This window comes from Ovis aries, chromosome 19 (assembly GCF_016772045.2).
Source record: "Ovis aries strain OAR_USU_Benz2616 breed Rambouillet chromosome 19, ARS-UI_Ramb_v3.0, whole genome shotgun sequence".
Lineage (NCBI taxonomy): Eukaryota > Metazoa > Chordata > Mammalia > Artiodactyla > Bovidae > Ovis > Ovis aries.
The window spans coordinates 58,870,479-58,894,477 of NC_056072.1; the positions used below are offsets into that span (position 1 = coordinate 58,870,479).

The 23,999-nt window shown below is 59.9% G+C and overlaps 1 protein-coding gene across 1 annotated transcript in view; it reads left to right on the top strand.

Annotated features, from left to right (window-relative positions):
* Positions 1 to 219: 219 nt before the first annotated feature.
* Positions 220 to 23,999, top strand: part of EFCC1 (EF-hand and coiled-coil domain containing 1) — a 31,546-nt gene continuing 7,766 nt past the window's right edge. The window contains exons 1-5 of the mRNA XM_027957844.3: positions 220 to 916; positions 2,045 to 2,328; positions 20,042 to 20,199; positions 22,452 to 22,608; positions 23,737 to 23,902. Coding sequence (XP_027813645.2) covers positions 236 to 916; positions 2,045 to 2,328; positions 20,042 to 20,199; positions 22,452 to 22,608; positions 23,737 to 23,902 — 1,446 coding nt within the window. The 5' untranslated portion in view covers positions 220 to 235. The remainder of the gene's footprint in view (positions 917 to 2,044; positions 2,329 to 20,041; positions 20,200 to 22,451; positions 22,609 to 23,736; positions 23,903 to 23,999) is intronic.

Sequence of the window (23,999 nt, forward strand, 5' to 3'; positions counted from 1 at the left end):
GGCGGTGGCAGCCTCACGGGGACCTCTGGGCCGCTGGGTCCCCTTCCCCAGCCCCCGCCAAGCCCACCCGGGTAAACACAGCGCCGCCGCTAGACGCCGCCGGCTCCGCTCCAGCCGCCGCTAAGCCCCTCCTTTCGAGAAAGCCGGGGGCCGCCCCTGGAAGTGGTGGGCGGAGGGACCGGAGGAGGGGCGCTCGGCCGCGCTGGAGCCCAGCGGCCCGGGCGCGGAAGCCGGCATGGAAGGCGCGGCGAGTGACCCGTACCGGCGGCCGGCGCGGCGCACGCAGTGGCTCCTGAGCGCCCTGGCGCACCACTACGGGCTGGACCGCGGCGTGGAGAACGAGATCGTGGTGCTGGCCACCGGCCTGGACCAGTATCTGCAGGAGGTCTTCCACCACCTGGACTGCCGAGGGGCCGGCCGCTTGCCCCGCGCCGACTTCCGCGCGCTCTGCGCGGTGCTGGGGCTGCGCTTCGAGGGCGCTGCCGCCCCCGGGGAGGCCTCCGGGGATACGGCCGCCGGAGACACGAACTCTGGGGACGTGATCTCGGGGGACGCGGCCGCTGGGGAGGCCGCCGAATGGGACGAGGATGCCGAGGAGGAGGCGCGCCTGGCGCTGCGCGCGGAGCCGCCCGAGCTCACCTTCCGCCAGTTCCACGCGCGCCTCTGCGGCTACTTCGGCACCCGCGCCGGGCCCCGTCTGCCCCGCGGCGCTCTGAGCGAGCACATCGAGACGCAGATCCGCCTGCGCCGCCCGCGCCGCCGCCGCCGCCGAGCTGCCCGCCCGCCCGGCCCCGACAGCGGCCCCGACGGCGAGCGCCTGGCGCGGCTGGAGGAGGAAAACGGCAGCCTGCGCGAGCTGGTGGAGGACCTGCGGGCCGCGCTTCAGAGCAGTGACGCGCGCTGCCTGGCGCTGCAGGTGCGCCCGCGGCAGGGACGGAAGGGGGTGGGCGGGGAAGGGCCGACCCCGGCCACCGCGGCGGGCTGAGAGCCCCTCCTGGGCAGGAGGGGACGAGCAGGGGGAGCCCGCCTGGCTTGAGCCTACTTGCCGCCCAGCCACTCCACCCCCTCGGGGCCTCTCCCCTACTCACAACGCCCACTCCACCCCCAAACCCCAGTCCCACTGAGGAAACCATCCCCACCCGCACCCGTCTCCTTTTGCCCTCTGATCCAGGCCCGGACCCTTCCAGGAAACCCGGACGGTCTCACATAGGCCTCTAGAGGCTTCCTGGAGGCCTAGGAGATAAGGTGTGAGGAAGACTCTGTCCGGCCCTTAAGGAGCTCCCTGCCTAACGGGGTCTACCGGCAGCTGTATGCAGTCACTCAACAAACATTGCAGGGCCTGCCTCAGGGCCTGGCCTCGCGTCCCCGGGCCTAAATAGTGTCACACTGGCGATCGGGCAGGCAAAGGCCACCCAGCGCTGTGGGGGCCAGGCGCCGAGAGAGGCACGGACCCAGGACAGGCTTCTGGGATTCAGTCAGCAAGCACTTGAGCACCAGCGTTGTGCCAAAGGGGATGAGAAGAGGTGCGGGATCAGACGAGGCCCAGAACAGCCTCTGAGGGAGCTGCCTGCTCCCCAAGCGGCATGGGCACAGCCCCGAGGGGTAGGGAGAGACCCAGAAGCACCCAGGGGTCCAGGCGCAGATTTTAGTGGCCAAGGCAAGGGCCGCTCCCACGGGCATCCCAGAAGCAAAGCCTGGGGCGGGGGTTACTCTTGTTCTGTGGAGTAAGATCGTCCAGGATCATTCGTTAAGTCTTTGCTGCTGCTGCTAAGTCACTTCAGTCGTGTCCGACTCTGTGCGACCCCATAGGCAGCAGCCCTCCAGGCTCCACGGTCCTCAGGATTCTCCAGGCAAGAATATTGGAGTGGGTTGCCATTTCCTTCTCCTTTCGTTAAGTCTTTACTGGACACCTACTGTGTGCCAGGCCTATTTTAGGGCGAGGGCTAACCGAGCTCATGGCCCCGGTGGGTTTGCTCGCGCGCTCTGGGCCGGGTCGGGATCGCGCGAGGCGCTCACCGCCTGCCCTGCCGCCCTGTCCCTGCAGGTCGGCCTCTGGAAGAGCCAGGAGGGCGCCCAGGAGGCGGCGCGCGGCGAGCCCGAGGCGGCGGCGCGGGAGCTGCGGCAGGCGCGGGGCGCGTTGGCGGCGGCCGAGGCCCACGCGGGGCGGCTGCGCCGGGGCCAGGCCGAGGTGCGGCGGCGCGCGGAGGAGGCCCGGGAGGCGGTGCTCCGCAGCCTGGGGCGCGTCCGCGAGCTTGAGGCGCTGGCGCGCCAGGTGCCCGGCCTGCAGCGCGGGCTGCGGCGGCTGGAGGGAGAGCTGCGGCGCTACAGGTGAGCGGGGGTCTGGGGTCGGGGATCCCCTCCCGTTTTCCGGGGCTTTCCTCCTCCCCACTCGTCCTCATGGTTCGCTGTTGCTCACGGATCCACTCATCCATCCATCCGGCCAGGGGCCTGTTCACCCATCAAGTCCCTCCGTTTGCATATTCATGATGGGCGGGTAATAGGATATGTTTATTCATATTTGTTTTGACTGATCAGTGCGATACTATGATGGCAACAGCTAAGAGTTCCTGAGCACCTAAGATGGGCCGGCCTCCGAGCACTCAGGCGACTTAACTCAGCGAGTCCCCCCAGCCGCCAGCCCTGGGAGGCAGGTACCATGCTGTCCTCCTTCTCCAGGTGAGGAGACAGACGGGCCGGAGCCCTGTGCTAGCTCCGCCAGGGCAGGACGCTGGGCTTGGGACCAAGGTTCACATCCTGGCAGGACCTCTGCCGACGTGACACCTTGGGAAAGTCACTGGCCCCCTCCGAGCCCCCGTTTCCTCTTGGGTGGAATGGAGACTGCGGTTCCTGCCTGCCCGCGTGGCTGTGAAGACGCCGTGAGGCCCTGCCTGGCTCATTTGGTGCTCAGTGAGCAGAGCTCCCACCGTTTCAAATTCCAAGGCGCCCCGCGTGCCTCCCACGTGTACTGAGCACCGGCTCTGTGCAGCAGCTGTGTGAGGCTGCAGGGGGCCACTGTGAAGGGACCTTCTGGAATCTTTGCCCTGATAGAGGAGGAGGGCGCTTGGGGCGGGGTTACCTGGCGAGATGCGAGATGGGCCAGGGGCAGGAGGAGGGGAGAGCGCTCCAGAAAACGAAACAGGGTAGGTAAAGGGCACAGACAGGAGGGACCTGGGCTGGAGGCATGGAGCGGGAGAGGCAGGCCCGGACCGGGCCAACCCAGGTCACGGAGAGGACGTCAGCCTTTCCCTCGGAACAGCATGAAGCCGTGGAGGCTTGCTGGGGCTGCTATCCGCCTCCAGCCCGAAAGGAAGCTGGTCTGGCCCGGCCTGGCGGGCGGGGCAGCCAGAAGGGATGGCTTTGAACCTAGCTTCTCACTGGGCGGACAGTGTCCTTGAGTTCTGAGGTGCTCCCAATGGGGACATGAAAAAGCATAGTGCTGGAAGGAAGTCGCCCGCTCTGGGCTAGCCTCCTGCAGCTCCAAATGTTTGGACGGCCACTTCCTGTTTGCAGAGCTGATCAGCTGGGGAGCAGGGCTCGTTGGCTTAAGGCCCATATCCAGCCTTGGATCTTTCTCCAAGAAGAGAAATAGACGGTCTCTTCTTTCTTTTGACCTAAAAGAACTGTCCTTTACAGCCTGGTTGTAAAAGTAACTCCACACATTCTTAAAGCTCTTCAGAGGACAGAACGTGGGTGCAGAGGCCATGCGTGATCTAATCAGCTCAAGGCTGCAAGGGAGGGGTCTGCCCATCTTATAAACTGTGGGAAGTGAGGTTCTGAGAAGCGAAGTGACGTACCCAGGGCCTCACAGCCAGAAAGTGGAGAAGGAGGTCTGTCTGCCGCACAGCCTGTGTTCTTTCTTTATTTCCACTTCACCTTCTTTGTTGTTGCCTCATGGTTACAAGGTGGCTGCTGCAGCTCCAGACCTCATGTCTGCTATCCAGGCGTGAGATGGACCAGTGCCATTGAGGGCCAGAAGGATTTTCTGCTAGTGAGCTCTGCCTTGATAGTCACCCCCCGCCTCCCGCTTGTCCCTCTGGAACTTGCACCTCCTCCAACTTGGCCAGAAGTGCAGCATGTGGCTGCCTCTGCCTGCAAGAGTCAGGGGATGCTGATACCAAGCTGGGGCTCCTGGTTCGATCCTTGGGTCAGGAAGATCCTCTGGAGAAGGAAGTGGCAACCCACTTCCTGTTCTTGCCTGGAGAATCCCATGGACAGAGGAGCCTGGTGGGCTACAGTCCATCGGGGCGCAAGAGTTGGACACGACTTAGCAACCAAACCACCAACTTAGGAAGGGAAAAGGAGCAGATCCTGCAGAGGCTCCAAAGGCTACGCCCGGCGAATGAGGAAGCCCAGGGCCAGTGGCCCTCCTGCGGTGGTTAGGTGGTGGCCGCCACTTATTTCCTGGCCCCTAAGCCTGGCCCCGCCCCGGGAGCAGGCCTCCTCTGTCCGTTTGCTCTAGTCAGAGCTTGCAGGTTTGCAGGCTGACTTGCCCCCAACGCTCTCTGTCTTTGAAGAAAGGAAACGGAAGGGAACAGAACAGCCAAGAACACTGGTCACAAAACCAAGCTCGAGGGGCCCAGGACTCGGCTGAGCTTCCCGACTCCACACCAGCCTCCTCCCCCTGCGGAGCCCCTCCTCAGGTGCGATCTCAGCCGCTCTTCCTCGCTGCTCAGGAGGAACTGCTCTGAGTTCTTTCTCGAAGTCGGGCCTTCACCTCCCTTCCCAGGCCCTGCCCCGTCTCTCGGGGAAGCTGCCCCCTCTCATCTCTCTGGCGTGGCTGTGACCCCAGCCCGTCCAGTTCTCCCCGTCATGATGGGGATGGCCACCCTGAGCCCAGCTTTGACAGACGTCAGGACCCTGGAGGGTCCCCTGATCGCAGTGGGGGGGGGTTCCCTCTCTGCCCCCACCAGGGCCTGATTCTGGGCTGCTTTCTAGATGCGTTTCTTAGCTCAAGGTTTCTCACTGCACAGCCGGTGAGAAACTGGGCCCCGCACCTCAGGCAGCATCCCGAAGCAGTCGGGGGGGTTTTCTCGCCTCTGTCTGTGGATGAGGCAGCCCCTGGATGGGCCCCCTCCTCCTGCAGGGGCCTGCTTGTCTTCATGCAGCACCCAGGGACCCCTGTCCCTGTGCCACCTGGGCCTCAGACCCCCAGTCCTGACCCCCTGGGGGCATTTCAGCTCCACCTCCCACTCCCCACACAAGCCGGGCATCTTACCTTCTAATCTGTGACCTTGGCTCTGCATTCTCCTAAATGGTAAGGCTTTCTCCAGCACTTCTGTGTGTTTGAAGATAGAAAGGGCGCTTCTCATAGCACCTCCATCCACCGTCTTGACTAGGAACCCAGGAGAACAGACAGGAGATATTTAAGCCATTGGAGACCCTCAGGTATTTGTCCCACATTTCCTAACCACCCTTCACGGACAAAGCCCTGTGTGGATACGCTGGGCACACAGAATGGACACAGGCATGCCCACTGCCCTCTGAGGGTCCCTGGGCCTGGGCAAAGCAGGCCATGAACTTGACGCAGGGACACGCACGTGCTTTGTGCAGAGGGGCCCACGAGAGCGACCACAGCCTGCAGAACCAGGAGGGGCCTGGATCTCATACAAGCATCCTGCACATCAACGCGGCCACAGCCTCCTGGAGCTCACCCAGCCGGCCCGCCTGCAGAGGACGGCTGCTGGGCCCATCAACCTCAGGGCTCCTGCTGCGCACAGCTGGCCTCCTCAGGCTCACTCAGCCCAGACAGCAGACTCGGCTCCTCCAAATCCCGCGAGACAGTCCCTCCTCCCGGCACACTTGTGAGCAGAGTGGGCACAACTGATGATCCCGAGGGCAAGTCGCGGATTACGATGCGGTAATGCAGTTTCACACGGAATATTTAACACCACGATTTATACGATGTCGTTTAGCCCTCCATCCGAACACAGTGTTTCCTTGTCACTCCTCCCAAGCTACACCCAAACACTCTCCAGCTTTCTCTCCTCACTGTCTCTTATCATCAGCCAGGTCTCTTAATGAGTGCCAGAAAGTCTGACTCACTTAAAAAAGGAGCTGGCTTTTACTAAAGTTGAGGTGAGACCAGCTTCAGGCATGGCTGGATCCAGGTACTTAAACAATGTCACCAGGATACAGAAGCTCTGGGCTTCGCTCCCAGGCAACGTCTCTCCCCGGCAGCCTTTGAGGCACTGACATCTACAAAGCTCCAAGTCCAGTAGGGAGACCATCTCTGGTCTGAGTCAGCCTGCTGAAGCGCCAGGCTGAGCCTCAATGGACCAACTTGGAAGCATGTTCGTCCCTGAACCCACCAGGAGCCAGGATCATGTGATGCCCTGACTGGCCAGACTATGGTGACTGACTACCGAACACACACATACCCGGGGGGAGCCCTGCCGAACTCTGGGTCTGAGCTCCTCCCGGGAGAATCACAGGAGTGCTTGTCCCAGAAATGTTGAATAATGCACACCCCAAAGTCAGCTCTTGCCGGCCGCTGAACAGTTCGAGATGTTTGGGGGCACTCTGCACCCTCCCCGACCTCCCTGTCCTGTGCCTCAAAAGTTGCTGGGAGGATGGGCCAGTCAGCCCAATAAGGATGGATTATAACCGGTCTCCGGGCCCAGCCCACGAACCCTGCGAGGAGGCAGGACGGCTTGAGGTTCTTAGGCCAGCACCCAGCCCAGGGCCCCAAGGAAGACAGTGAATGAGCAAGTGTCGGGACCAACGGGCGTGTGGACGGAAGCAGCCTCGGGAACGTCTCGGCAGCAAGGGCATGGGCATCCAGCCCCGGGCGGGCGTCGAGCAGTCCCAGGGCCTGACCCTGCCTCCAGCAGAGCCGTCCTCCACTCGGTGACTGCAGATTCTCTTGAAGCCTCGAGTCTCAGCCATCTCTCTGCCCACCGCCCCTGCCCCGCGCTGTCGAGGAGAAGCTGGCCCTTTAAGACACCTGGCCGGGCAGCCTGGGGCCAGCGCTGCTGGGCAGGGGGAGGCGGGGGTGGGCTCCGCCTTCAGAAAGAGACCAAAAAGCCAGCTCAGCTGGAGCTGAGGAAAGAGCCACCCGGCCTCCTCTGCGGCTTTGTTGTGTTTGCCAGGAAGGATGAAAGACTGGAGTGGGGGCGGTGGAGACGAGGGGGGCGGGGGCCCGCCCACTGGGCCGCCCTCCACCGAGATGAGGGCTTTGTGGGCCACTGCCTTTCTCCCGCCCCACCAGAGCATTAGGGGGGCAACGTCAGGGGGACAGGAGGGTGGGGGCGAGGGGCCATCTGGGGCAGAGGGGGGATGCAGCTCCCAGTATCCTGAGAAACCAGCGTGTGGGTGGCTGCTCGTGGGAACCAAGGCCTTTCCCGGGGACAATACCCCAGCTCACAAAGGGCCAGTGCTGGCCGGGGGCCTGCCCCAGCGGACCACCCCGGCCAAGCCGCAGAGGGGGTTCGGGGCAGGGGGCAGGCTTGGCAGGCCCACCCAGGCCTCGACTTGAATCCCAGCTTTCCCAGATGCTTACACGGGCCCTTGAGCTGGTCCCTGCCCTCTGTGAGCCTCCCTTTCTTCTCTGTGATCACCCCGCACCCAGGGTGCAGGGTGATCAGTGAGGTGGGGGCAGGGCGGTGCAGACTGGGGGTGCAGCTCTGGGGCGCTGACCTGTGTGCATCATTCTTGCGGCTGCGAGCCTCCATATCCTCATCGGTAAAACGGGGCAAGAACAGTAACTGTTCTGACACCCGCTTCACAGGGAATTTGAAGATAAAGTGCCAATACATAGGAAGCACCTAGAATGCTGCTTAGCACTGAGAAGATCCTTGATAAAGCTGGAGATGACTGTCATATCTCTCCCTTCTCACAGCATCCCCACAAACAGTAATGGTGATGGCAGTCGTTGCTGTTGGTAGGAACCGGAGGCCGGCCCTGGAGAGAGTCTGGCCTCGGGAGCCCGCTGTGCCTGAGGACCTCCACAGGCAGTGGGCAGTGCCCGCTGAGTGTCAGGGGCCTGCCGGAGTTGCAGAGTGTGGGCAAGCACAGAGGAGGCATGCGTGATGCCGGCTGGGGCATCTCTCAGGGGAAAGCCGCCACTCGAGCTGGGTGCTGAAGGGTGAATAGGAGTTTTCTCAGGATGGCAGATTCGGGTCACTGTGAGTGCAAACAAAGGCCCGGCGCCTTGAGGGAGCAGGGAGACGGACTGTGGCTGGCGGGCGTGAGGTGGGGAGCGGCAGAGGGTGCTGGGAGCGCAGCTGGGGATGGTGAAAGGCCCTGAGCGCCGGGCTGAGGCATGAGGCCTTTGCCCCAGAGAACGAGCAAGACAAACAGGAGCTGCTCTGAGCTTCACGTGCCCCTTCAGGCTGTGGAGAGAGATGGGCAGACGGGGAGAGGAGGCGAGCCCGGTGAGAGCGCTGTTTCTGGGTGCAGCGCCCTAGAAGGGACGGCCCCCAGCCCACACCCCGAGGGCCCAACTGGAGCTGGGTGGAGCCTCTCCACCCCAGCCACTTCCTCTGCAGGGCAAAACAGACAGGAGAGCGGGAGGCGGCGGAAGCCTGGACGAGGGGAACCTTCCTCTGGGTGGAGAAGCCGGCAAGGGGTCACCCAGAGCGAGTCATGGTGTCCTCCCATCACGCTGGGTCAGGGAGCAGGCGTCACCCCGGTGCCAGCAGAGCGCTACGATGACCCGTGGGTGTCAGCGCAACACGGGCGGGATGCTGAGCCGGGGCCTCGGGGCTCAGGGGAGTGCACACCGTGCCTCGGGACCTGCACATGGTCACGTTCACAGTCACAGACCCCGGGAGCCAAGCTCAGCAAAGGTTCCCACTGGGCACAGGCTGAGGAGGCGGGGGTCAGGCAACTGGCTCCTCCTGACTCCAGGGGCTCCTGCTTGAGCACAAGAAGGCTTCAGTGGGCGGTTAAGTGAAAGTGTGGAAGTGTCAATTGCTCATTCTAGTCCAACTCATGGCGACCCCAGGGACTGTAGCCCACCAGGCTCCTCTGTCCATGGGATTCTCCAGGCAAGAATCCTGGAGTGGGGTGCCATTTCCTCCTCCAGGGGATCTTCCTGACCCAGGGATCGAAGCCAGGTCTCTGCATTGCAGGCAGATTCTTTACAGTCTGAGCCACCAGGGAGGCCCCAAGTAGGCGGTTGTCACCCTGCTTATTTAACTCATATGCAGAGCACATCATGAGAAACGCTGGGCTGGATGAAGCACAAGCTGGAATCAAGATTGCCGGGAGAAATATCAATAAACTCAGATACACAGATGACACCACCCTTATGGCAGAAAGTGAAGAGGAGCTAAAAAGCCTCTTAATGAAAGTGAAAATGGAGAGTGAAAAGCTGGCTTAAAGCTCAACATTCAGACAACTAAGATCATGGCATCCGGTCCCAGCACTTCATGGGAAATAGATGGGGAAACAATGGAAACAGTGACAGACTTTATATTTTTGGGCTCCAAAATCACTGCAGATGGTGACTGCAGCCATGAAATCAAAAGACGCTTGCTCCTTGGAAGGAAAGCCATGAGCAACCCGGACAGCATATGAAAAAGCTGAGACGTTACTTTGCCAACAGAGGGCCGTCCGGTCAAAGCTGTGGTTTCCCAGCGGTCGTGTGACGCATCTTCAGAGATGTCCCTCAGAAACGTGGCCTTCACCACACTATTAAAGGCAGAAGGCAGGTGGACATCGGTCCTCTTCTACCCGGAAAAGCACGGCCTGCCCCCAAACCCCTCATGCACGGCCAAGTGAGAGTGGTAGCTAGGGCAGGGCCCACGGGCAGGAGCCGGGGGAGCAGAGACAGCGAGGAGGGAGGAGCCGGCAACAGCCTGCTGAGCTGTCTGATGGACAGTGTCCCCCAGATACGCCTACCCCCAGGCAAATGCGTGTCCCCGGCCGGATTCCCTCAGGGCACAGCCTGGGCCCACACTTCCACTGACACCCTAGGGTCTGGGTGGTGGCCTCCTGCCGGGAGAAGGGTCTTGATTAAAGCCAGTGTGTGCAGTGGTCATGTACAGATGTGAGAGCTGAACCATAAAGAAAGCTGAGCGCCGAAGAATTGATACTTTTGAACTGTGGTGTTGGAGAAGACTCTTGAGAGTCCCTTGGACTGCAAGGAGATCCAACCAGCCCATTCTAAAGGAGATCAGTCCTGAGTGCTCATTGGAAGGACTGATGCTGAAGCTGAAATTCTAATACTTTGGCCACCCGATGCGAAGAACTGACTCACTGGAAAAGACTGATGCTGGGAAAGACTGAGGCAGGAGGAGAAGGGGGCGACAGAGGATGAGATGGTCGGATGGCATCACCGACTCAATGGCCATGAGTTTGAGCAAGCTCCGGGAGCTGGTGATACACAGGGAGGCCTGGCAGGCTGCAGTCCGCGGGGTTTAGCGACTGAACGGCAATCTGTGCCATAAATGTGTCCTTCGGAAAGGGATGGCGATCCCGCCAAAGGCCACCCAGGCGGTCAGGGCACAGCCCAGGCAGGACTCAGTCCTCCGGCGCCCAGGAGTCCCGGGCTCTCCTATTTCCGTCAGGGTGGGCTCGGGAACAGCCTCAGCTCTGTGCCTCTGGGGTTGGGGATGCTCTGTGACCCCCTGTTCAGAACCCTGCTTTCCCATTTGCAGGCCGGGCAGGTGGCCTCAGGCGTGCAGATGGGTGACTAGCAGACCATGTCGTTGGTTCCCCAGGCCAGGGGCAGCCTCCCAGGACCCGGGTGGCCTGACTGCCAGACCAGTCAGTTGCCTTTGGCCGTGATGGTGGTCATGGTGGTGGGGCCCCCACTCCGGCCCCAGCGTCCTCCAGTCTGCCCAAGTGCACACCTCCAGCTGCGCCAGCCTCTCTGTTCCTCACACCCCAAACCTCTCCCTGCCTGCTTCAGGCGCCCTGCCCACACTGGGGGACTCCTGACAAATTCACATCCACCCAGCCATCTTAGCTACATCCCATGACGTCTTCAGAGGCCCTGGCCTCTGCTCCATCATCTCTGATCGCCCCTGGCCTTCCCATCTTCCATTTATTTCTGTCGTGACTTCGCCGGTTCCGGGTGGCCCCGAGCGAGGCCGGCTCCCGCTGGGGGGACCGCTTCCCTGCGTGCACCGTTTCCAGCACACACGGTGGCTGCCACACTGCTTCTGTCGGACACTTTACAGAGCAGAATTAACAGCCGGCACTGGAGAGGGGGTGCTTGGACACCCCTTTGCACCCCGCATTCAGCCGGGAGCAGAAACAAGGGCCAGTTGAGAAGGGCACCAGGCCCCAGCCCTCTCCGCTGCCTGCACCCTCCGCTCCGCGGGCTTCGTTTTTAGCCCTTCCTCCACGGTCCCCCGCCGAGCCCGCCTTCCTACTGTTGTTTCCTCTGAGCCTTCGCTCAGGAAAGGCAGCCGGCCTGAGAGCCTCTGGGACCTCCGGCCGCCTGGCGCCCCCGCTCCTAGCCAGGCCTCGAGTGTCCACTCTGCCCAGGAGCTTCCTGAAGCTTAGGGGCCGCTGGGTGTCAGAGGGACGAACAGAGGGAGGGAAGCAAACCCGAGTGACGTTTTCCATCCAGCTCAGAAAAAAGCTGAATCTGGGGATGTTCCATGGTCTCCGACTGGACCACCTTGCTGAGCCATTTGGGTACAGCCCAAGTCATTCAGACGCTAACCCACGGTTGCTGTGGCTGTTTTGAGATGGAATTCAAGTTCACAACCAGTTGCACTGGAGTAAGAGAGACAGATGATCCTGGATAATCTGGGTGAAGCCGAATGCCTGTAAGTGAGGCTGAGGGCTTCCCTGAAACAACGGGGTCCCACTGCATCCAGGGCTCCAGACGCCTATGAGCCCCTCCTCCGGATTTCAGACCTGCTGGGCTGGCCCCCCAGCCACAGGGCCCGCTTCTGGGTGGTAAAGCTCCTGAGACAGTTCTGCAGGCACAGGTGTGAACATAGGTGGGCATCCTCTACAGGCCCGCCTTCTCTGGTTGAGCCCTGGTGCGTGCAGGGACTGAGGCAGGAGGGGAGCAGAGCCCCGTTTTGGTGCCCTGTGGCACGAGGCCGCACGCTGATTCGCCTACACAACCCCTCGTGTAACCCCCAGGCAGCGCGCCGTTTATCACTGACCGCGCTTTAGCCTGCAAGTAGCAGATAACTCTGCTCAGGACGGCTTAAACCACAGGAACACAAGCTCCTGCCTGAGAAGCCCAAGGGAGAGCAGCTCAGTGGTGTGTGCAGGTACCCAGTTCTCCAGCTTCCGACTCTGTCTGCCTCAGCTGGTCATCTTGGTCCATCAGCAGAGGCCCCTCATGCTCACAAGATGGCTGCCGTTTCCCCAGGCATCACTGCCACATCCAGAGACAGAAAAATAACTTCCTCCTTCAACTCCTCTGTTCCCAGAGATTCTCCTGGAAGACACCTTCTTACTTCTCACCGGCCAGGATCGCATCATATGCCTGTTCCTAAACAAACCTTTGACGAAAAGAAGGAATCACCATGGTCAGCTTAGACCAATCAGGTCTCCTGTCTGGAGGCACTTGGCCGCGTGGCGTCTGACGGAATAACTGAGATTGTGCCAGCGAGACAGATGGGTGTGCCTGTTTGGTTTGTTGTATTTGGTTTCTATGCAACCGTAACAGATTACCACGAATTTAGGCTCTCAAAACAACATCCGTTTATGATCTCACGTTCTGCAGGCCAGAATTCCAGGCAGGCTTGCCTAGTCTCTCTGCCTGGGCTCCCACAAGGCCGAAATTAAGGTGCCGCTGACCTGGGACTCAAGAGAAGAATCTGTTTCCGAGCTCACCCAAGGGGAGCTGAATTCAGGTCCTTATGGTTTTACGACTATAATCCCCGTCCTTTGCTGGCTGTTGGCAGGGGTCGCTCTCCACATACCGCCTCCCGTGGGCCTGTTCATCCTCCAGCCAGCAATGACCCAAGTCCTTCTCATACTTCACGTCTCCCTGACTTCCTCTTCTGCACCAGCCAAGACAGTTCTCTGTTTTTAAACTGTGATGAGGTGGAGATAATACCCAGGCTTAAGGTCAGCTGTCCCACATAATGTAACGGCATCCCAGGGGTTAGGGTGTGGGGTCTTGGGGGGTCGTTCCTAGAGGACAAGGTGTCTCCATGGGAACAGTATCCCCACCAGAGACATCCTGGACATTCACTCGGAGAGCCTGCTTGTCTCAATGACCAGGTCCAGGCACTTGATGGGGGTGGGTGGTTCCCAGGGACACAGGCCTCTGGGGAGGTCCTGTACCACCCACCAGGGTTACCTTGTACCCCAAATAACTTCCAGATGCCCAGCTGGGTGTTCATCCCACGAAAAACGTGCTTTTCACTGTAATTATCTGAGACTACCATCTAACTCTGCTTTACATATAAACACAACATTTGTACAGTTTTAATACACAGAGTCTTAGAATGCAATGCTGTGTCAATTGAGGAAAGGTTAGGTTATGGTTTGTTTGGAATTTTCCAAGGGTTGCTCATCATTTTATAAACACATTGCAGATGATAACAACACTTGTGAAGCTTAACCAGCTGGTGCGGAGCTCCTGTGTCCGCTGGCATCCGTCACTCCATGTCCCAGGGAGTCTGCGTATCTATCTGTCTCTGTGTCCACCTGTCCATCCATCCTTCTATCTGAATACCGTTTCCTAGCCCTTATATCGATGTCAAATATAGGGAAAGAGTGTCATGAATATCCGATTGAGTATTACCTTACCTCTCTGAACTTCAAACTAAGCTACTATTAAATAGGTTTAATCATCTAAAAGTTTTTTATACCTTGAATATTTACATACTGAAATGTGTACTGTAAAATTCATTTCTCTCTCCTTTAAATCACAAAGCAGCGGTTCAGTTCAGTCGCTCAGTCGTGTCCGACTCTTTGCGACCCCATGGACTGCTACTACCAGGCCTCCCTGTCCATCACCAACTCCCGGAGTTGACTCAAACTCATGTCCATCAAGTTGGTGATTCCAGCTATCTCACCCTCTGTCGTCCCCTTCTCCTCCTGCCCCCAATCCCTCCCAGCATCAGGGTCTTTCCAATGAGTCAGCTCTTCCCATCAGGTGGCCAAAATACTGGAGTTTCAGCTTCAGCATCAGTCCTTCCAATGAACACCCAGGACTGATTTCCTTTAGGATGGACTGGTTGGATCTCCTTGCAAGTCCAAGGGACTCTCAAGAGTGTTCTCCAACACCACAGTTCAAAAGCGTCACCCAAAGTTTTTTCAAAGTATATGTAAAGACAAGGTCTATCCCTTATTCAGCTCACTTTGGGATCTTCCAACATAACCATTTTTTATAAGACATATAAACATAACCTTCTTTTATAAAAGAGTGGCAATTTGTCAAAGGTGGGGTCCTCTGCTGTGAGGGGACAGAATTAGTGGCTGCGGGACATGGCCAGGGTCTGGCTCCACCAGTGCCCAGATCTCACGATGCACTGCTCTCCAGGCGTTTGCCAAAGTCCAGACACTGTCCAAGGATCTGTGTCAATTTTTGCCATCTCTGTGTCAAACCTGTATTATTCGTCTTTAGTTGCTATTTTCCCTGAAATCATCTCACTCTTTTTACTTAACGGATTTAAAGAGATAGCCCCTGGGGGCTCTGGTGGTAAAGAATCTGCCTGCAATGCAAGAGACCCAGTTCAATAACTGGGTCAGGAGGATCCCCTGGAGGAGGAAATGGCAACGCACTCCAGTTTTCTTGCCTGAAGAATCGCATGGACAGAGGAGCCTGGCGGGCTACAGTCCGTGGGCTCTCAAGAGTTGGACACGGCTCTTTGCATTTGAAGGGAAGTTGTCAGAAACACAGGACGAAGATGCTTCGATGTGCTCATTAGTTGTTTGTAGTACACTCAGACTAAATAATTGGAGAAGGAAATGGCAACCCACTCCGGTGTTCTTGCCTGGAGAATCCCAGGGACCGCGGAGCCTGGTGGGCTGCTGTCTATGGGATCGCAGAGAGTCGGACACGACTGAAGCGACTTACCAGCAGCAGCAGAGTAAATAATTCAGGTTAACACCAACACACACACACCCCCTCCTGCTCACCTGAGTCCTGCCTAAGGTCCCCCCGAAAACTGGGCAGAGGCAGGACCCCCTGTGATCAGAAGCGCCGTATTTCATTTCAGGGCCATCGGCGTTTACTGGCGGATGAACAGGCGATTGAGATGGGGGCTGGGGGCAGGGGCAGTCGTGAAGGGTCCCACGGTCACGCCAGGGTCCTGGGGCAGGAGGCAAAGCTCCGCAGAAGCCCTCTCTTCACACCACAGAACCCAGGGAGGGTCCGTCCACTGGAGGCCTGGAGCCGGGAGCTGCCAGGACCGGAGGGAGAACTCAGGAGCATCTGGCCCTCGTCAGGCCGAGTCAGAGGCCGGGCCGGGGGCCAGAGGCGACCGCCGCCTCCAGCAGGAGGAAGATGTCCGGGGGGGCTCCGGGCGGTGGGCAGATGCGTGCAGCTGGAGGGGACACTCCGGCAGGACGAGAACTAGGGTCAGCTGGGCGTGAGGGCACGAGGGGGCAGCAGGCAGCGAGGGCCTGCTGCCCCCTACAAGGTCCTGCGCAGCAGGCGTATGGTGACTCCTATGGGGCGACCGGCCTCTGCAGAAGCGCCCCCAGCCCCTCCGTGTCTCCCGGGGGATAGCGGCCTGCGTGGGCTGTGGCGGGGTCGCCGGCCAGGGAGGGCCTCCACCAGCCTTTTCAGCCCTGTTGGCTCGGGTCCCAGGCCGGATCTGGTGCGTCTCCAGCTGTCCTTAGCAGCGCCAACCTCTCTTTTCAACAGAGAAGCAACGGCCTGGGTCAGAGGCGGGCGGAAAACAAGACCGACCTATGCGGGGGTCTCTGCTGTTATTCTCTGTGTTTTCCCAGTTACTTCCTATCTTTGCAAGAGATGCCGGCTTTTCGCTCTTGGTGATAATGTTTCCCGTGAAAGGAAATCTGTTTTAGTCAATAGTTCAGCCAGGGACCCCAAATGCCTGTGGTTAGGGGAGGTCCTGCTCACTCTCTCGCCTGGAGGGTCCAGTCCTCCGTGGGCTGGGCAGGGGGTCAGCCGCATCCACAGGCCTGGGACAGCCCCGGTGTCTGAATGCTGATGCCCTTCTCACGGTCTTTCTGGAACAATCCAAGAGCAGAGGGGCGGGAGGAGCTGGAATCCTGTCGGACGCGGGGCCTGTGCCCACCTGCCCCATTCTTCCTCTCAGCACCTGACCTGCCGCCAACGGTCTCACTCACCCAGGCCCGCATTCATTCATTCACACATCCGACAAACACCGACTGGCTGCCCCGTCCTGTGCTGGGCCCTCCAAGAAACACCAACAGCCGCTGAAGACCACAGGAGCTCAGGGTGTCCAGGCGGGGAGGCGAGACGAGAGAGGGGGCCCTGGGGACCAGCCTGGTGGGCTGCACCCGACGGGCCGAGGGAGCCGCGGGGTCTCCGCAAGCTCCTCCTGCTCTGTGCCGCAGCTTGCTCATCTGTGAAATGGCAGGAATGAGCCTAAGTCTTTCTTAGGGCTTCTCGGAAGAGTAGCTGCTGCTGCTGCTGCTAAGCCGCTTCAGTCGTGTCCAACTCTGTGCGACCCCATAGACGGCAGCCCACCAGGCTCCCTGGGACTCTCCAGGCAAGAACCCTGGAGTGGGGTGCCATTGCCTTCTCCAGAAGAGTAGATAAGTTTTCCCACTCAAACACGCAGAGCACACTCATGCGATCTGGGAAACAGGTCAGTGAGGACTGACTGTGAAGCCCGAGGAGCTGCACTCAGCCTGCGATGCCCCGTGACGGGAAAGCAGCTGAGAACGCGCGCGTGTGTGTGCACACGTATTCCCTTCCAGGCTTTGCATGTCCCCTTTCGTTTATATATATATTTACACACACACACACTTTGCTATGCCGCTGAAACCAGCGTGATACGGTACATTCACCGACGTCAATTTCAAGCTAAATGTGCACGTCTAAGGGGGAAGAACAGAGCAGGGTCCGGTACCCAGTAAGGTGTCGGCAGTGCTTATCAAGGATCCAGAGGGCAACCGACCAGAGGGTCATGAGTCTGGCCGTCCGTGCCCTGAGATCACCACCAGCAGTGAGCCGGAGACCAGGCTGGACCTTGGAGGCCCCCCAGTGGATGCTGTGTTAAGGATACTGGCATCCCTTCTCTCGGCCGTAGGAGCCGCTGAACCATTTTGTAGGGAGAGAGGCATGGGGTCGGAGCTGTCTTCCAGAAACAGCCAGGACAGCAAGTGCTGGCAGCCTGGGTGTGGGGGTAGAGCCAGACACCCTTCGCAGGTCATAGGTCCCCTCTCTGTGACCTTGGGGCTGGTGCCTTCCAGGAAGCCGGAGGTGCAAGTCAGGGGGCCGTAGGTGACCTCCGCCTGCCCCCCAGGTCCGCTCCCCGGACAAGCCCCACACGTCTTGTTCTTATGGGAAGCCCTCGTTAAACCACGGGCCCCAAGGTCCAGTCCCGGGGCCAAAACCCGTCAAGTTTCTAGGCCCAGAATATTCCAGCAGAGCTTTCCATAAGCTACTGCAGGGAGGGTCTGCAGCCAGTCCATCGAGGAATCCTACAGACAGACGCGTCCTCTTAACCCGTCGACGTGGGAAAAGCCGGCAGTTCCGTGTCCGCCGGGCTTCCACGCATGGGTTTCCCCGGTGGCTCAGTGGTAAAGAACGCGCCTGCCGATGCAGGAGATGAAGTTCGATCCCTGGGTCGGGAAGATCCCCTGGAGGAGGAAACAGCACCCCACTCCAGTATTCTTGCTGGAGAATCCCATGGACAGAGGAGCCTGGCAGGCTCCGGTCCACAGCCTTGCTGTGACTATCCCCTTCCCTGGGCTGGCCTCTCCGTACGACCTCCAGGTGGCCAAAGCCAATGACCACTGCTTGGGGGGCCAAGACAGTGGCCTTCCCGGGGGGGTGGGGAATGGGAGGAGCAGACGCAGGAAGACAAGGAGGCCTTGGGGATTGCACAGGGCTTCCAGGAGGAAGTGACCAGGCAGCAGCCACGGGGGGCAGTTCATGAGGAAACAGGATCTGAGGGGCCAGGGCTGCAGGCAGGTTTGGAAGCCGGGGTGCTGGCTGAGCCCTTGCAGAGTGAGTGCCCACGAGGAAGAGAGACGAGGCCCTCGGGTTTAGGGTCAGGACGCGGAGGACGAGTTAGGGAAAGGGCGCTGGGGAGGATGGGCGCCTCCCGGAAGCCCAGGGCTGGAGGTGTCCAGCCAGGGAGCGAGGTGGCTGACAGGACGTGCGTGGAGCAGGCAGAGAACGAGCTGGGAGGCTCGCTGTCTCTGTTCCAAGGTGGTGATGGCTCGGCTCGCCCACGCGACACGCAAAGGGGTCTGTGGCTGAAGATGGACCCCGCGGAGAGGGGCCAGCCATGCAGGCCAGGAGGGCCAGCTGCCGGACAAGAGGAAAACCCCAGTTTCTCCGCAGCCGCGTCTCGCCTCTTGGAAAACTGCAGAGCATGTCCTCGTCTGTGGCGCGCTCTCTCCCAGCCCTGTCCCTGCTGCTTCCCCTTCCTGACTTCGCTGCGTGTGACCTGCAGTCCCCTAACCAGGGCAGCAGCTGGGCTGGGCTGCTCCGAGCTCGCTGCACAAGCGTCCCCTGTGCCTGGCAGGGCTGGAGCATAAAGCCAACTCCTATACGTCTGAGCCGTGTGACTTGGGCCGGTCACTCTGGGAATCGGGGGTCAGGACGGTCCCTGCCTCCATCCAGGCAGGGTGTTGGGAGGACGTGTTGACAGCCCCGGAGCAGTGCCTGGCACCTCGCAGGGATGCTGAGAGGTTAGTTGCGGTGTTGACGCAGGAAGCCGCCCTTGGAACCAGCTTCAAAGACCCCGGTGTCTGTGGGGATGTGGGGACCGTGGGCCAGCCTCTGCTAGGAAACTGTTCATAAGGGCTGTCCCCGCCAGCTCATTTTGCTTGCTGAAGCCCTTAAATAATGGAGGGAAAACAGCAGTTTCTCGCAGTGGGAAGACTTAGATTCTGTCCATCGCTGTTCCTGTTTAGTCGCTCCGTCATGTTCCACTCTCTGCGACCCCGTGGACTGCAGCCCGCCCGGCTCCTCTGTCCATGGGATTCTCCAGGCAAGAGTACTGGAGCGGGCTGCCACGCCCTCCTCCAGGGGATCTTCCTGACCCAGGGATCCAACCTGTGTCTCCTGCACTGGCAGCTGGATTCTGTACCTCTGAGCCACCAGGGAAGCCCATTCCGACGCTGTTCAAAAGTCTGCATATTGAAGCCCCTTACTCTTTACACACCTCCTCTGCCGGGAAGCTCACCACCTCCAAAGGAAGCCTATTCCGTTCTCGGTCAGCGGTCTTTGTGAGAAAGCGATCCTGTACCCTCGACTCCGGTGTCTTCTCTTCTGGCTGTGGTCTGACCTCTGGAGTTGAGAGGGACTGTCCCTTCCCCAGTTAGACCTCCAATGATATGCCCTAAGCTCCAGTTTCTCTCTGAACCAAGAATCCGCACCCAGGGGGTCTCGCACTGATTGCCTCTGAGCACCTCCTCATTCTCAGCTTGTACTGGGTTGGCGAGGGGTGGGGAGCTGAATGCTGGGCGTCATCAGTCAGAGTTAGTGGCTCATAAAACACAGAAGGTTGGCACTCCAGGTCCCTCCGATGGCTTCCTGCCCCTCTGCCCACTGGCACAGGGCAAGAACCCAATGGGAGCTGGGAGGACCTCAGAGGCATTGGCTCCAGGGATCCACCTGCAAAAGGGGCCCCAAGTCCCACTGGCTGTCCCTCTGGCAGCGCTGAGGTGGGAGCCCAGGACCCACACCCTTCTGGACACAGAGGCTCCTCAGAGGGTTTTGCCTCTAGTCCCATTGGCTAAAATCGCATCACAAGCCTATGTCTCACCTGCAAGAGAAGCTGGGTGACTGTCCTCCGTGGAAAGCTGCCTCTGCCGAGCTGGCTATCAGGTAGCGGGCCGGTGGGGTCAGCTGCAGAGACCCCCACGGGCTTCGGCAGGCATGTCACAGGCAGCTTAGCCTTAGCAGTGGGGAGGGTGGGCCCACACCCCACACTCTCCCGCAGGAAACTGGCGGAGACCCCGCCCTCTCAATACCTGTGTCTCCCCCACCGCCCCACAGGTCAGAGGGCACCCAGCTCCCAAGCTCACCACGAGCCAGCCCAGAGCCCCACACCAAGAGCAGTGAACCCGAGGATGGTGAGACCAGAGCCCCAGAGCCCCCCCGAGAGGGAGCCTGGGGGTCCGACAGCCGCCTGGCAAGCAGACCCCTGGACCAAGGTTTGTCCCGCACACGCAGGGCCCCGTCCGCGCTGATGCCGCCATCCGGCCTCCAGACAGAGCCCCACCCTCTACCTGCCGAGGCCGGGCTTCCCCGGCCCCTAGGCTCCCCCACCCCCGCAGGCCTGCGAGCGGACACGCTGCGGGGAGGGTGGGCTCCAGGGAGGCGGGCTCTGGCTCAGGGTGCCAAACGTGTCTCCTGTCAGCGCCGTGCAGGGGTGGGTCGGGCACCCAGGGAGCCGGAGTGGGAGCAAGCTCCCCGTCATCACAGGTGTGCGGGCAGGGCTGGCTGGTCACCAAGAGAAGGCCACAGAGAGGCCCTTCACGCCGAGAACCTGGGCCTGCTGGGTGTGCAGCCTCAGGAGCAAAGGAGAGCAGAGAGACGCGGTCTGAGCCGGTGCCCCAGGGCTCTCCCGGCTGGGCTGCAGGCAGGCGTGGGCGGGCTGCGGGTGCCAGCCGTCTCACACGACCTCAGAGGCCCCGTACTGCCCCGGCCTGGGGTACCGGGACAGCTGTGACTACAGCGACACCACGCACACACACAGACACACAGAGACACACAGACACAGACACACACACACACAGAGACACACACAGAGACACACACACACAGAAACAGAGACACACACAGACACACACACACAGACACACAGACACACACAGAGACACACACAGACACACACACAGACACACACACAGAGACACACACAGAGACACACACAGACACACAGACACACACAGACACACACAGACACACACAGAGACACACAGACACACACACACACAGACACACACACACACAGAGACACACACAGAGACACACACCACACAGAGACACACACAGAGACACACACACCACACAGAGACATGCACACACACAGACACACACAGACACACACACACACACACAGACACACACAGACACACACACACACACACACACCACACAGAGACACACACAGAGACACACACACAGAAACACACATACACACACACACAGACACAGACACACACCGAGACACACAGAGACACACATATACACCACACACAGACACACACACACACAGAGACACACACAGAGACACACACACACAGAAACAGAGACACACAGAGACACACACACACAGAAACACACACAGAAAGACACACACAGAGAGACACAGAGACACACACACACAGAAACACACAGCACACACACAGACACACAGACACACAGACACACACATACACACACACACAGACACCACACAGAGACACACACACAGACACACACACAGACACACACAGACACACACACACACAGAGACACACACAGACAGACACACACAGACACACACACACACAGACACACACATACCACACACACACAGAAACAGAGACACACAGACACACACAGACACACAGACACAGACACACAGAGATCCACACATACAGACACACAGAGAGACGCACACACACACACAGAGACACACACACATAGACACACACACACACACACACACACCAGCAGCAGGAAATCCCAGGAAGAAAACCAGATTGTCAATACTGGAAACACCATAACATGATCGAAGAGTATGGCCCAGTCACCTCACTCCCAGTTCTCCTGGGTCTGGAACACTGTTCACTGAGAACAAACAGAAGGCTCTGCAGCCAACCCAGTGGGGCGTCCAAAATCAGCACAGGGGTGCCCAAACCTGCCAGTCCATCAGGATCACCCAGGAGCCTCATGAAACACAGGTGCCCGGGGCCCACCCCTGAGTGCGCCGGCCTCTGGGGCCGGGGGCCATGCTGGTCAGGACATTGTCCATTCGGCCTGAACCACTCTAGTTCAAGGGAACGGTCTGGTTCACCTAACTCACTAAAAGTCCCAGCAGGCTTCCAGCACAGTCCCATGTCAGCAGAGCCCCATTCCCCCGGCCTCGCCCACCAGCCTCTGCGAGGCTCACTGTGCAGAAGGCGTCCCCTCACCCCCAGCAGCCAGACTCACGCCCTCCAGGCCTGGCGGGAGGAACAGGGGCATCCCTCCTCCCTGGAAGTCTGAGTCAGGGCTTGGCCCGACCGGCCCCGGCCCCTGCAGGGTCCCCAGCCCTGCCTGCACCAGTCACACGGCCGGCCGGCTGCACCCTGACTGCCAGGTTGGACTCACATGTCCACCCTGAGCCTGGGCAGAGCGGAGGCTGGAGGGCTCCCAAGGGGAGTCGGGGCGGCCCCCAAAGAGGGGGCTCCTCCCCTGCCTCTGTCCCTGTCCGCAGCCCGTGCTTCTCCAGGGCTGGACGAGCAGCTGTTCCGCTCGGTCGAGGGCCAGGCTGCCTCTGATGAGGAGGATGACCACGAGAGGTGGCGGGAGGCACGGCGGCCGCCAGCCGAGGTCACGGCGCTGCTGGCCAGTCTCTCTGGCTGCAGGAGCAGGTACGTGCTCCGGTGAGGACGTCCAGGATCGGGCATACCTGGGGCCAGTCCCCCACGGTCATCCTACAAGCACGGGGCGGCCCCTCTATGCAGCGATTGGCCTGAAACATGGGAGGCTGACCTCCTGATTCACATCCAGGCTGGGTCCCCTCCCTGCTGTTTCACGCTCGGTCCCCAGATCCATCGGTCAAGCCGAAGGTCCTGGGCAAGTGTCAAGGAGAAATGAGCTGAGGAAGGGCACGCTTCCAGGTGGCTCAATTCCCCCTGATCCTCACTCCAGTGACCACAGTCCCTGGACCTGCCCCACAGCTCGAGTGTGACCCCCCCACGTGTCAGACCCTTTCCTAACCCACTGCTCTCAATGCCTGAGCCCGTCCCCTACCCTGGTCAAGTCAGCTGACTTCTGAGCCTCAGGCTTCCCGTCTCTAAGATGGGACACTAACCCTTGCCTGGCAGAGGATTTGTGAGGATTCACCATCGAGGGTATAAAATGCCCCCATGGGGCCTGATCCCGGGAGGCACTCCATGGGAGTCAGGGGCGGGCAGCGCTGACTATTTCATTATAAAGTCCTGCCGATTTTCTTGGGTCACTGTTATCACCAACCCGTTAAGTCAACAAGCATATGAAGCAAATTTGAGGGCTCCTGGCAAACAGCACTAACCAAGACAACTCTCCCTGACACCCCCGCCCAGGAGCCTCTGTTCTCCTGAGTGGTGACAAGCATGAGGACGAGGAGGGGGCAGGACATGCTAGGGGAGCCGCTGAGAAGGTGCTGTTTGAGCAGAGATCTGAAGGAACTGAGGGGAAAGCCTTTCGGGCAGAGGGAACAGCTGGTGCAAAGGCCCTGGGGCGCGCGGGAGGGGCCTGGAGGAGGCTGCTGTGCTTGGAGCAGGAAGAGCGAAGGTGAGTGGGAAGGAGGTCTGGGAGGTAAGGGGCAGACTGGGCGAGGCCTCTGGCTTTTGCTCTGATGACACGGGGCACTGGGGAAGGCTGTGGGCAGGGGGTGCCATGGCCCCACCTAGCTTTCAGGGGAGACAGACTCAGTAATAACACATTCCCACCCCCTGCAGGCTGGAACAGGCTTTGGAAAGCAGCCCCCTCTGTGCCGGTACTCTCCTTCACTGCAGGTGCGATGACCAGATGGCCAAGAAGCTCATGACTTGCTTCAGCCACTTGGGCGGTGCCAACCATGCCCATGCCCTGGGGGAGCTGGAGGCCTGTGTCGCCATGGTGGTGGAGCAGCTGGGGTCCCGGGGCTGCGGTGCAAAGACTCTGAGGACGCCTGAGGAGGAGGTCAGTGGAGCCCCAGAGGCTGGGAGCCAGACCAATGGCTAGTCTCTTATAGGTGGAAAGACTGTGAACCATCTCAGCCAAGTCCTGTGCCCCCTTC